Source organism: Copadichromis virginalis, linkage group LG3, assembly GCF_057382275.1.
Source record: "Copadichromis virginalis isolate Kocher_CV1m ecotype Utaka linkage group LG3, C_Virginalis_male_GT1.1, whole genome shotgun sequence".
NCBI classification, from domain to species: Eukaryota; Metazoa; Chordata; class Actinopteri; order Cichliformes; family Cichlidae; genus Copadichromis; species Copadichromis virginalis.
The window spans coordinates 9,678,774-9,691,818 of NC_140620.1; the positions used below are offsets into that span (position 1 = coordinate 9,678,774).

At 43.5% G+C, this 13,045-nt stretch overlaps 2 protein-coding genes across 2 annotated transcripts; one reads left to right on the plus strand and one right to left on the minus strand.

Annotated features, from left to right (window-relative positions):
- Positions 1-836: 836 nt before the first annotated feature.
- Positions 837-7,209, minus strand: LOC146712644 (uncharacterized). Its single transcript, XM_085452120.1, has 7 exons — positions 6,800-7,209; positions 6,606-6,701; positions 5,976-6,299; positions 4,916-5,248; positions 2,176-2,505; positions 1,669-2,004; positions 837-1,603 (listed from the first exon to the last, which is right to left on the minus strand). The coding sequence occupies exons 1-7, from the start codon at positions 7,170-7,172 to the stop codon at positions 1,512-1,514; spliced, it is 1,884 nt and encodes a 627-aa protein (XP_085308246.1). The 5' UTR covers positions 7,173-7,209; the 3' UTR covers positions 837-1,511.
- Positions 7,210-8,607: 1,398 nt separating this feature from the next.
- Positions 8,608-12,525, plus strand: LOC146712645 (uncharacterized). The gene is made up of 2 exons (XM_085436816.1): positions 8,608-9,897; positions 12,439-12,525. Exons 1-2 carry the CDS (start codon positions 8,608-8,610, stop codon positions 12,523-12,525), a joined length of 1,377 nt encoding a protein of 458 aa, XP_085292942.1.
- Positions 12,526-13,045: the final 520 nt, after the last annotated feature.

Consider the following 13,045-nt stretch of genomic DNA (forward strand, 5'->3'; position numbering starts at 1 on the left):
GCCGGAAAATAAACCACAAGCTTGAACACTATTTTTACTGACCTTTATCTGTGTAGCCTTCCTGTATTGAGCTTGGCAAGGACTAAATGTCATCTTTTCATTTCCAGTCAATTTTATTCATATAGCGACCAATCACAATAACAACCACCTTTATATTGTAAGGTAGACCCTACAGAGAAAAACCGAACAATCATATGACCATCTGACCAGACCATATTTCACTGGCTTCTCTAAATGTTCAGCAAACTTTAAAAGCTCTTCATCATGCTTTTTCTTCAGCAATGGCACCATGGATGGTGACCTACATGCCATGCCTTCTTGAAACAATTGTACCTGCTGATTCCAGGTTTTTCTGTAGCACCTTGGCTCTTCAACGACTCTTCTGATCATTATTATATATGGTGAAATGATGTTCTTTCCACCTCTGCATTAAGAACCCAACAGTGCTCACTAGAACCTCCAGTAGTTTAGAACCAATACCTTCAGTATGTTTTGCAACAATACGGTTGTGAAGGTTTTGAGACAGCTCACTGGTTTTACCCATCATGAGATGTTTCTTTTGTGACACTTTGGTAATGACACAGATCTTTATAGGTCATCAGTTGGGACTGAACCTGCTAATATTAATTTGTAATAACTGTCAGGATGGCTTTCAATTATTGATAAATTTCATTTGCCATGAATCATGATTTCCTATGTCTCATTGCACCTTCCTTTTGTTTTTCTCTGTTATTTCTCATTATCACACGTTAACCCCTGACCTGAACTTTCAAAGGTGAGTGATAAAACATTAATTGAATTACAATATTATACAAAGAACAGAAGTAAATACAAAATGCAGTTTCTAAATAAATGTGTTTATTATTAAGGGGAAAAACCCAAACCTAGATGAACATGTCAGAAAAAGCTATTGCCCCTGAATTTAATAAATAACTGCAACCAAGCATTTGTAACAACCTGCAATAAATCTTTAACAGCACTGTGGAGGATTTTCAGCCCACTCACTGTTGCAGAATTGTTGTAATTTAGCCACATTGCTGGGTTTTCAAGCATGAACCACCTTTTTAAGGTCATGTCACAGCATATAAATCAGATTCAGGTAAGAACTTTGACTTATTTGGGTGTTTTGCATAATTATCCGGCTGCAGAAACCAAGTGCGCTTCAGGTCAGATGAGAACGGATGGCCAGATAGTCTCCTAAAGAATTGTTTCTTTAAGAGGGCCGAATTCATGGTTCCATTTAGGGAGGCAAGTCTTGCAGGTCCCGAGGCAGCAAAACAGCCTCAGACTATCAGACTATCACCACCATATTTTACTGTTGGTATGAGCTTCCTTTTCTGAAATGCAGTGTGTAATGACACACACTCATCAGTCCAGGGTTTTTTTCCCCAAAAGTCTTGGAACTCTGCCATGCAGGCTGGTGTGCTCCAGTCCCTTTCTTAAAGTGTAGTCATGAGAAAGGGACTTTAATTTTAGCTTGAACTAAAAGCTGATCCTAAACTAAGCACAGATCAAACTGATTGATCAGCCATCAGAGGAGTCGGATCAATGGAGCTGCTTCTGTTCCTGATGTCCCCTGTTTGATCCTGGACCTGAACTCTCCCTGCAGAGACAAGACAGTCAGACAGGGACAGACAACAAGAGACAAACTTATATTTTCATACTGACCTTTGACCTTTAATAGCACCGTGGTCTCTCTTGAAATGCATTTTTCTTTGCTGCAGACATTACAGATGTATTCTCCACTGTCTCTCTCTGTGGGCTGTTTCAGGGTCAGACTGAGGTCTCCAGTTTTCAGCAGGTCTTCATTCATCTCCGTTCGGTCTCTGTAATCCTGGTGCTGTTTGTGAGGCTGGTCAGAGCCGTTCTTATACACGTAAACCAACACTGATGGTACATGGTCAATGCGTTTCCACACCACTGTAGCATCTCCAGGCAGGTTTTGTGTGGTTTTGAAGGGCAGCTGGACAGACTCCGCCCCCTCCTCCACCTCCACCACACAGTCTGAGAGGACAACAAACACAACATGAGCTGTACAGACAGCAGTGAATCTAGAAAACACCTTATTAAGCTTCTTTATAGATGCTGCAGTCTGATATTTACATTTAATTATTGTTGTTGTCATTTTATAAACAAATACACTGTAAGAAATATTTCATAGGTATTTGCACTGACTCATCACTCTCAGCAGAACTGTTTTCTTTCTCTTGATCCCTTTCCCCTCAACTCTGCAGATGTACTTTCCAGTGTCTCTGTCTGTGGGGAGTTTCAGGGTCAGACTGAGGTCTCCAGTTTTCAGTGAGTCGTCTCTCATTTCGTTTCGCTCTCTGTAAAACTGGTCTCGTGCGTCAGGCTGGTCAGAGCCGGCGTGATATTTGTGAACAGTCATCGGTGGTTCAGGTTCATAGCGCCACCACTCCACTTCAGCATCTGCAGGCAGGTTTTCTGTGGTTGTGAAGGGCAGCTGGACAGACTCCGCCCCCTCCTCCACCTCCACCTGACAGACTGAGAGGACAACAAACACAACATGACACAGCAGCAGTTTTATTCAATGATTCCAAAGTGAACTTTAATATTCAATTTTAAGCTCAAACTATGATATTTGTTTTTGCTTGTGTTGATTTCCTAAAGATGAAATATACTACACTCATTTAATTCAGGATTAATGTATTTTATTGGTTGTTCTTCATTTCTTTTGAATTGTTGCCTTCAGTCCACTTTAGTAGGATTTGAGTGGGACTGCTCACAAAGAAAGAACGAGTCTCTAATTTTTTATGGTAGTTTAATTTTAATAAAGGGAGACAAATTATCACCTCGCCTCTGTCGGTGCGCCCCAGGGCGGCTGTGGCTACACTGTAGCTGCCATCACCAGTGTGTGACTGTGTGTGTGAATGGGTGGATGACTGAATGTAGTGTAAAGCGCTTTGGGGTCCTTAGGGACTGAGTAAAGCGCTATATAAATACAGGCCATTTACCATTTATTAACAAAAAATCCAAAAAAGAAAGATTACATAAAATTCCTCCTTAGTTATGCTGCAATAGGTGTAGTCTGCCGGGGAGTCCCTAGAGTGTGACCAATTAGGTCCTAGAACTGAAGAAGCTTCTCGGATGAGAGGTGAAACATCTTCAAGCAACTTAAAGAAGTCCAGATGTTTTTCCTTTCCACACTCCTTAGACTACGATGACCTGGATCACTGAGAAGCTTCACAGACAAGATCCAAACTACAACTCACATTTGATAAATGTCATCATTAATTCCACTTTTAAAAAGAACCTCTGCAACTTTGCTCTGCTTCACTTCTGTCATGGTCCGTGGTCCTGTGTCTGTGGAATGCGTGATGCTTGGGTAGCCACACCCCCGGGCTGGGCCATCACCAGCACACCTGCTCTCCATCACGGTGACTACACGGAGATCTACTTAACCCGGCGCTGACAGATGCTCCACGCCAGTCCGTTAGTCACCACCACAGTGGTAACCAGACTTCCACGAAAAGCGTGCATTCTCTTCTGGATTGGAACTGTGTTTTACCTGCCTACTTCTGTCCAGGTTTCTACTCGGCGTCTGCTACCTGCCTGTCCTCCGGCTCAACTGGATCTCGCGGTGCTCACCTGGCCCATTCGCCATTCCCACGGACTTCCTGCCCCACGGACTGCCACACTTCCCTCCCGAGCTCCCACGGTCCCGTTCTATCGTAAGCCCCTACTCTAACTCAGTCCAGATGTGTTTTCCCCGCTTCCCGGCTCCCTAGTAATCATCTCCCCTTTCTGTTGCAGCCTCCCACCATCCCGATCCCGGCTTCCTCGTGTCATTGTTTCCCCGGGTTTTTAGTTTCTTGCTTTGCTCCCTAGTTTCCCCAGGTCGCCTTTCGTTGGTACAATAAAGTGTTTTTTCTGTTAGCGCGGAGTCTGCGCCTGGATCCTTTCGTGCCCGCGCACCACGGCCCATGACAACTTCAGCAGCATCAGGTAATGTTCATATGTCGATTCATGGTTTTCTACAGTTTTTGATCTACTGCAGAATATTTTTATGGTTATCTGCTATAAAACGCCAGACCAGGAAAATCTCCTTCATGTTTTTCTCTGTTTTATCCTCAGTTACTTTCACACAAAGACATCAGCTGTGATGCTCACAATTATGATGAAGTCTCACATGTATCAGTGCTGATAAATGATCAGAATTATAATATTTCTGACTGTCTGAGGCTAAATTGAATCAAATCGGGACTTCGTGAATCGGAATCAAAGGGATTATAGAAATCAGTGATGATACCCAGCCCTAGTGAGCAGCCTAGGCCTGACAGAGTGGATGTAGGTGTGGGTAATAAGGAAAGATGAAAAGAACTACTGATAACTTTTCTGTTAAGTTAAAGTCTGAGCCGTCTGAAGTTCATAGCCAGCTCTGACACGGAGCCATCGATCTCTGAATGCTGTAAAAGCAGCAGTGTATCCAGGAAACACATTATACGTGATAAATGCACTGCCTGAGTGTCCCCTCTCCTCACTGCCTTTCAGCAGCATGCAACAGCAAACAGGTCGTCAGAGGAGCCGAGATGATGATTGTGTTGATTGTGGTTGTGATGATGTGTTAATACACCTCTCTGAATGTTATAATTAGTCATTAATAACCTCTGCCTCTCTACCACAGCATGTCTGTTTATCAGCCATCGTTTTGTTGGAATGGGTCAGAAATGGCCGCCCCAGTCCTGGTTCTGACGGAGGTTTCTTCATGTTAAAAGGGATTTTTTCCTCCCACTATCACCAAAGCACTTACCCATAGTGGGCTCATATGATTGTTGGGTTTTTCTCTGTTTTCTCTGTATTATTGAAGGAACTACCTTATAATATAAAGTGCCTTGACGCAGTTGTTGTTGTGATTTGGTGCTGTATAAATAACTGACTTAAATTCATTTCTGACCTTTGACTCGAAGCCTCACTTCTCTCTTCAGCAGGATGTTTCCCTCGCTGCTGTAGGCGGTGCAGGTGTAGACTTCGTTGTCTCTGTCTGTGGGGTATCTCAGGGTCAGACTGAGGTCTCCAGTTTTCAGCAGGTCTTCATTCATCTTCGTTCGGTCTCTGTAAAAGTGGTCTTGTTCTTCAGGCTGGTCAGAGCCGTTCTCATTCACGTGGACCTTTGTGGTCCGGATGTAAATGCAGGTCCACTCCACTTTAGCATCTTCAGGCAGGTGAAGTTTGGTTTTGCAGGGCAGCTGTACAGACTCGACCCCCTGCTCCACCTCCACCTGGGGGACTGAGAGGAGAAAAAATACCACAATGAGCTGAACACAGCATCATCAGAACATTTTGTTTGGATGAAGTGAAACATCTGCACTGAAAACATGTTTGACTGGCTGCAGCCTGGGATTTGTCCTGTTGCTCCACTGAGCAGACACAGTGTTATCTTTGGTGTCCTAAATCAATTATGGGAAGAAATTTATCATCTGTCTTTATCTTCACTTCCTACACCCAAACTGGAAACGTTAATAGACCATAATGGGAGCTTGCCTACTTAATATTTCCTTTGAATTTTCTCTCTACATGCAGATTAATATGAACTTTTGTTAAATAAGCTATTATTCTGAGCTATGCAGGCCCAGACAAAGCGTGCAGCATTTTAATGAGGTTGTTTTAGTGTGGAATAGAAGAAATAGAAGAAGCTCGTGTGAGTTTCCTTAAGAAAACATCTGATCCTCAAAATCCTGGTGCTTTCAGGCTGACATTGACTCAAAAACATTATCATTATAATATTTTCATTCTAAATTATTTTATAAATTTCTCTTAAACTCCTCAATTTCTCGGACTAGTGTCACATCTTTAGTTTGAGCTGATAAAAAAGTAATGGTTGAAAAACCTAACTTAATAGATCTTACTGTAGCTCACTCATCAAGTCCTGTTCACCTCAGGGACAGATTATCAGTGTGGTCACCAAGCTCTTTAATTCATGACTCACATCTTCATCTTCTGTCTACAGCACTCACCTCTGACATAGAGCTTCACTTGTTTCTTCTTTAGGATGTTTCCCCCCCTGTAGACGGTGCAGGTGTAGGTGAGTGCGTCTCTGTTTGTCGGGTATTTCAGAGTCAGGCTGAGGTCCACAGCTATCTGCAGGTTTTTCCTCATCATTGTTCGATTTCTGTAAAACCAGTGCTGTTTTTCAAGGTGGTCAGAACCGTTTTTAAAGACGTGCACTATCCTGTTGGAGCTGTCAGTCCACTCTACAGTTACATCTTCATGTCGGTAAACTGTGGTTATAAAGGGCAGCTGAACAGACTCCACCCCCGAATCCACATCCACCTGTGGGACTGTGAAGTAAGAACAACAAATAATGATTTGTGTGCGCAGTCTGTCAAAGCCCCCATGTTTGACATGTAAAGTGTGTGAGGGGAGCCTGTTTTGCAAAATGCGCTGGAGGATTCCTTAAGAACATGAAACATGGGGATGCACTGGTTTGTGTTTTATTGAAAGAAAGGAGACAATTAAAACCACCTATTAACATAACTAATAGATTAAGAAGAAGAAAAAAACACTACAAGTCAAGTAAAATAAATCCGAGGTTTAGGGATGATTCAGATTATTCACAATGCAAACACATCACACACACAACATACCTTCCTTAAAATAGCCTCTGAAGTGAACTCCAACACCCACGATGACAGCTGCAACTACAGCCAGGACACCCAGAGCCACTGGGACACTGATGGGAACTTATAACACAATGAAAACATGAACATTACATGATGTTAACATAAAATGATTAACACTCTGTGACACTCCATGTGATTTTGAATCTCTTTGCACTGACCTCCACCTTTGACCCGCTGAACCTGCAGTTCCACTCTTGACTGACCCAGTTCTACTCCAAACTTACGGACGGTGCAGGTGTAGCTGCCGCTGTCAGACAGCTGAAGCTTTTTCAGAGTGAGACTGAGGTCTCCGGTTTCCAGAGCGTCAGGATTCATCGATGTTCGGCCGCTGAACTGGTCATTTTGGTTCTGGAGGTCATCGCCTTCTCGTCGACGCAGGTGCACTGTGGAGGGATTGAGGTCATAGCGACTCCACACAGCTGTGGATTCTTTTTCTTCAAAAGTAGGAAACTCACAGGGCAGGAGAACAAACTCCGCCCCCTCTAGTACCTCCACACCTGAGGCACACTGGGAAACTGAGGAGACAGACATAGACAAAGACCTTATTGATCCCACATAAAAATAGAAAAAATAAATAATAAAAAGATTCAATGGTTACTATGTGCAGAAAAATAACACAAGATGTTTTATGTGCACATAAAGTGCAGGCAGTGATAGTTATACACACATATTTCTAAACAGTGTTTATCCTGTTTATAATGTTGCAGCCTGGCTTCTGTCGGGATGAAGGACCTGTGATAGCGCTCCGTCCACAGTCTCCGTCCACAGTCTCCGTCCACAGTCTCCATCCACAGTCTCCGTCCACAGTCTCCATCCACAGTCTCCGTCCACAGTCTCCATCCACAGTCTCCATCCACAGTCTCCATCCACAGTCTCTGTCCACAGTCTCCGTCCACAGTCTCATGCAGGGATGAGAGATGTTGTGCATAATAGCCCACCCACCTCCTTTATGGGGTCTAGGGGACTGTCCAGGACAGAGCTGGCCCTCTTCACCAGCCTATTTAGCCGTTACCTGCCCCTCTCTCTGCTGCCGCCTCCACAGCAGAGCTCTGGATAAAAGATTGCAGACATCCTCAGTAATGTCCTGCAGACTTCAGTCCAGGTTATTGTTATTGTTAAGGTGAACACCCAGCAGCTTGTACATGGTGACCACCTCCATGCCCAAACTTTGGATGAGGTGTGGTTTGCTCGGAAGGTTGACCACCACCTGCTCCGTCTGATCATTTGCCTCAGATGCACATCCAAGGATGGCTGCATCAACGGATTCAGTTTATCTGCCCACCAGTGACAGATGTGGATTCTACATGCTCAAAGACTATTTCCAAGACGTTTCTCCTGTCTATCATCCACAAAGTGCAGGATTAGTGGAAAGAACTAACGGCACAATAAAACAGAGATTAAGAAAATGCATGGAAGAGACAGGAAGGCCGTGGCCTGAGTGTTTGGATCTGGTTAAGATGTGGATGAGACTAACCCAGGGGTCACAAAAGCTCACACCCTTTGAAATCGTTCACGGGAGGCAATTTCCGCTTCCTCTCACTACTGAGCCTATTAATAAGTCTATAAGAGAAACCACCCTAGCAGAGTGGATGACTAAATTATTTGAGAACAAAGAGATTGTGCTAAACAATAAACTGCCGAGTAATACCTCTCCAGTTTCTTGCAGGTTAAAACCAGGTGATTGGATCCTGATCAAAGTACTCCAGAGAAAGAATTGGTATTCACCAAGGTGGGAAGGCCCATATCAGGTCTTACTTACCACACCGACTGCCTGCAAAATTGCAGAAAGACCATCTTGGATCCACCACAGCCACTGCAAAAAAGTGAGTGACAGTCCAGACGTTTAGACGCCAGTTCCCCTAGCTTCCAGGTGATCTACCGGTGGAGGAAGGGCTGATTGGGTATATCCCGCCTCTCCACTTCGCTGGTAGTCTACTCACCAGAAGTCTAGGTGTGCCTGGTCATCATGAAGAAAATTGTCCTCATAGTGGCTGGCATTGTGCTCCTAGTGAGCCTACTGATATTCACCTGGAAAGATGAAGACCCACAGCACCACCTGCAGAAGAAATGGTCATATGACAACTCACACCTAAAGGATATGGACAAAGAGCACAACCACCCCTGGCTGAACAATGCCTGGTACCGGTACGTCTACAACCGAGTACATACAGAAGACAACCACACTGGCTGCTATGTCTGTTCTCACCTCCCAACAACAGCAATACAAGCCACCCTATATGGAAAATCACCCAGCCTTTCCGAAGCCCTATGTATATTCCACAAAGCCATCAACGGAACATGTTCCCCCGAAGACATCTTCTTCTTCAAGGTTCAGTTAAAGACACAAGTCTCAAAACCCGACTTGCCACGGTGTAATGGAACACAGATCAACTATACAACTAATGAGGTAGTGTTCTGTACACCAGAGATCTCAGACTGGAACTACAGCTGTGATGGACGATACTGGGTACACTTAAATGCAACCAATGACAAGGGAAAATCTTTCAACGTCAGGAGGGAACCAGGAATACAACATCCAATGTGTTTCACCTTCGCATACGGCAACAGAAAGCTGGGAATGAATCAAAACTGCTCCCAGACTTTCCGAATGCCGCAGGACAGAAAGGCACAGACAAGCTTCCTGAATGGCACGTATTGGGTGCAGGGTACAGCATGGGCATGTGGCTCAAAGACATACTTCACCATCCCACCCAACAGCACCGGACTCTGCGCCCCAATTTTAGTGTCAGACCACACATTCAGAATGTTCCATCGGAACCAACCAAGACGCAAGAGGAGCACTGATGACGTGCAACCCCATGACCCAATATGGGGCAGTGATGTGCCAGCGGAGTTCAAGTTGTGGACCACCGGACAGAAGGTCCTGCACTCACTGTTCCCATGGGTCGGAACTGGGAAGAACAAGCTCAGGATAGAGACACTTGACTACCGATTTGGACTTTTCCTGAACAGCTCAACAAGGATAAACAAGGCTCAGAATGAGGAGATCGACGCGATCAGAATAGTGGTCATGCAACACAGAGTCGCCCTGGACATGACTCTGGCTGAGAGAGAGGGCCTCTGTGTCTTATTCAACACCACTTGCTGCACCTATATCCCGGACAACGTGCACTCTTTGACCATGACCACCGCCCTAGACAAGTTACGACAACTGAGTAATGCAGAGCAACAAGACTATGTCACGAACACAGAGGACTGGCTGACCTGGCTGCTGAGCGGCAGCTGGAAGACCCTCGTGATTAAAGGACTTGTCTTGATAGGAGTTCTTCTTTTATTGCTTTGCATGTTCTCAACTTGCATTCTACCCTGTATCAGATCAATGATTGACAAAATGGTACAGGCCACAGTAATCACCTATGTTGGACTGCCACTAGAAGATGAACCGGACGAAGAGGATTTAGTATAGGAACACACACACTCACACATACTGAATGATGCTACAATTGAAAGTGTTATAAGCAAGTGATTGTTGGCTGATAATAAAGTATGATTGAAGTGGTGAAATACGGTAACAACAGGAGGGAATGTCAGGGAGTTTTTAATGTTTTATTTGATTATGCTTCACATGTTATGTTATACTTATGTTCACATATTTCACTAGACAGCTTTCTGTAGAAACAGGAAGCTGACCCTGTGACAAGAGTGACAAGAGTTCAGCTCAGCTCAGAAATACACATCCGCAGAAGTTGAATTGCATTATACTATTCTTAGAAATTGACTTGTAGCACACTTACACCACACACACACACAGCTTACACACAGACAGCATCAGGACCTGCGTAACAGGAAATGTGATTATATTTGCATATTGACGATGTAACCTATAAAATAAACGAATGCTGCAGTTCGGTGTGTCTCTCTGTCTGAGATTCACCCATGCCGCATGTTATCAGTAACAAGTGTCTCAGTGTTGTTTATTCACCTGACTGTTTGTTAACTATAAATCTCTGACAATAATAATGCCGTGTGTGTGTTTACCTTTGCTGTTTTTATATTTTGTCTGTCATCTCTCCCCCTTGCCTGTGATATTTTACCCACTGACTGTCTTACTGTTCAGAACTCAGGCCTGGATTACAGCTGGACTTCAGTTTCAGTGTGTTTGTGTTTGAGTCCCGTCATTGTTTTAAAAGAAATGAGAGGACTACAGTTCAGTTTTTTCTCATTTACATACTTCTTATGGTAAAAGTCTGGTGCAAACATACACTTGGTCCTAAAACAAAAAACAATTCTCTCTTTTGGCTTTAACTATGCGAGAATAACCTGCGGCATTTGAGAACTTATCTTCCTGATCAACATGCACAAACCTGTCTGACTGTTTCTGTAAGCAAAACCAGTGTGTGTGTGCTTGTGTAAATATGTGTGTGTGTCATAAGTTTAAAAGAAACTTTTCTTACCGTACAGGAGGATCACAAACAAATCCTAAATCTTCATGTTGCTATACATAGAGTAGACATCTACAAAGTTAATCTTCAACCTGAACCGACTAAGAGATTAAATAATCCTGCCAAGAAGCCAAAGGTGTTTTCTGGCTGCTCTCCATGTCACACAGCACACCTGTGGATTGTTTTCATTCAGGAAGAGGAAACGATTTTTTAAAAGCAGGAGGAGGAGGAGTGTTCACAAAAGCCTCAGCCAGTAAAGAAGAAACTGTTTGAATGAAAGAAGCATTCATTAGAGTAAAAACCTAAATAACCTATTTGGACATTTAAAAACTTCCTGCTTCAACTCTGTGATTTTAATCTGTTATGCATAACTTTAATCATGACACTTTTTCAACATGAAACACTAAAATTAAATGTTTCCAGTTTTGGATCTGTTGATTCCCACTCTCTTTTAACTATTTTCCCACCATCTAAGTGCATCTAAGCACAGCTGGGATTGATCTTTATTTTCACTTCTCTTTAAATGTAACTTTTAATCATAAATATTATAGGATAGATTTAAATTCTAGTTACAAAACTGAAGAAAACAGCAAAAACAACAACAAAAAATCTACTTCCATTCACATGTAATACCTGTACAGCCCACCAGAGGGAGTGATACTCAAATCAAACACAGCAAAGGCTGATGGTGACCAGTGGGAGTTCATTCAGTAACAGAAAGGAACTGAGTGGGTAACACTTCATAATGGCCACTGTTATTTAACTGTGAATTATAGGTGTTAATTTAACTTTACCATACTGTATGATACCATCTTTATTTATAAAGCCCTTTAAAATAAAACCAGGGTTCACAAAATGCTGTACACGCCAGCAAAAAAATGTGTTTTAAGAAGAGTTTAAAACTCAGAAAGAGAAGAAGCCTGCCTAATGTGCAAGGGCAGATCGTTCCACAACTTTGGAGCTGCTACAGCCAAAGCAAATTAATGCTTACTAAGGGAGTGGGAAGGTGTATATGGCTGTTGCATCTCAGAGAGGTGGGGGCAGGCTATAAGAGATTTAAAAACAAATAAAGAACTTTAAGAAGGACCCTAAAATGTACAGGTAGTGTCATGGTCTCCGTGCCTGCCCGGCCGGCCCACAAGACTGCATGTGGTGTTTGGTTTTCTCTCTCTCTGCCTGGGCGGAGCTCACTGTGGGCTCCCGCCCTTGGCCCACACACCTGACAACAATCAGCTGTCATCACCTGGAGCACTATTTGAGGCTGGAACACAGATCCTCTCATTGCTGGATGATTGTACTACAGACGTTAGTGATTCTCCCAGCTCCTGTGAACCTGTGCTTGAGTATACCTATGATTCGTGATTTGTGAGTGACTTCCCTTTCCTCTGCTACAGACTTTCCTCCCCGGACCTCCCTGTCGTGTGAGCATGTGTGGGTTTGGGCAAGAAGACATGAGCGAGTGTGAGAGAGCTACCCTGTGATTCCCTGGAGTTTGGATTTTCCCTTCACTGTTTATATCGTGCACTGGTGCTGTAAATAAACTGTTTTTGGAGACGTCACACCGCTCTGCTCTTGAGTTCCTACTACCAGTTTGTGACAGGAAGCCAGTGAGTGAAATTAAAATGGGGGTAATGTGCTCAGACCTTTTTGTTCCAGTTAAAAGATGCGCTTCATAACCTGCAGACGCCTAACAGATGCATCACTAACCCCACTATAAAGTGCGTTACAATAATGGAGTCTAGAAAATTCCCACATGTGGGACTAATAAAGGTACATCTTATCTCATCTCTTATCTTAGATGTAACAAAGACATGGATTACTGTCTCAAAAAGCTGCTCTGATAAGATGGGCTTTATTTTTGCCAGTTGTCTCAAATGAAAAAAAGACAGATTTTACAACAGCTCTGACCTGGCTTTCAACTTCATCATCTGCCTCCATTTAAACTCCCAGGTTAGTGGTGATTGGTTTAACAAACTGCGCCAGCAAACCAGGATCCATAGT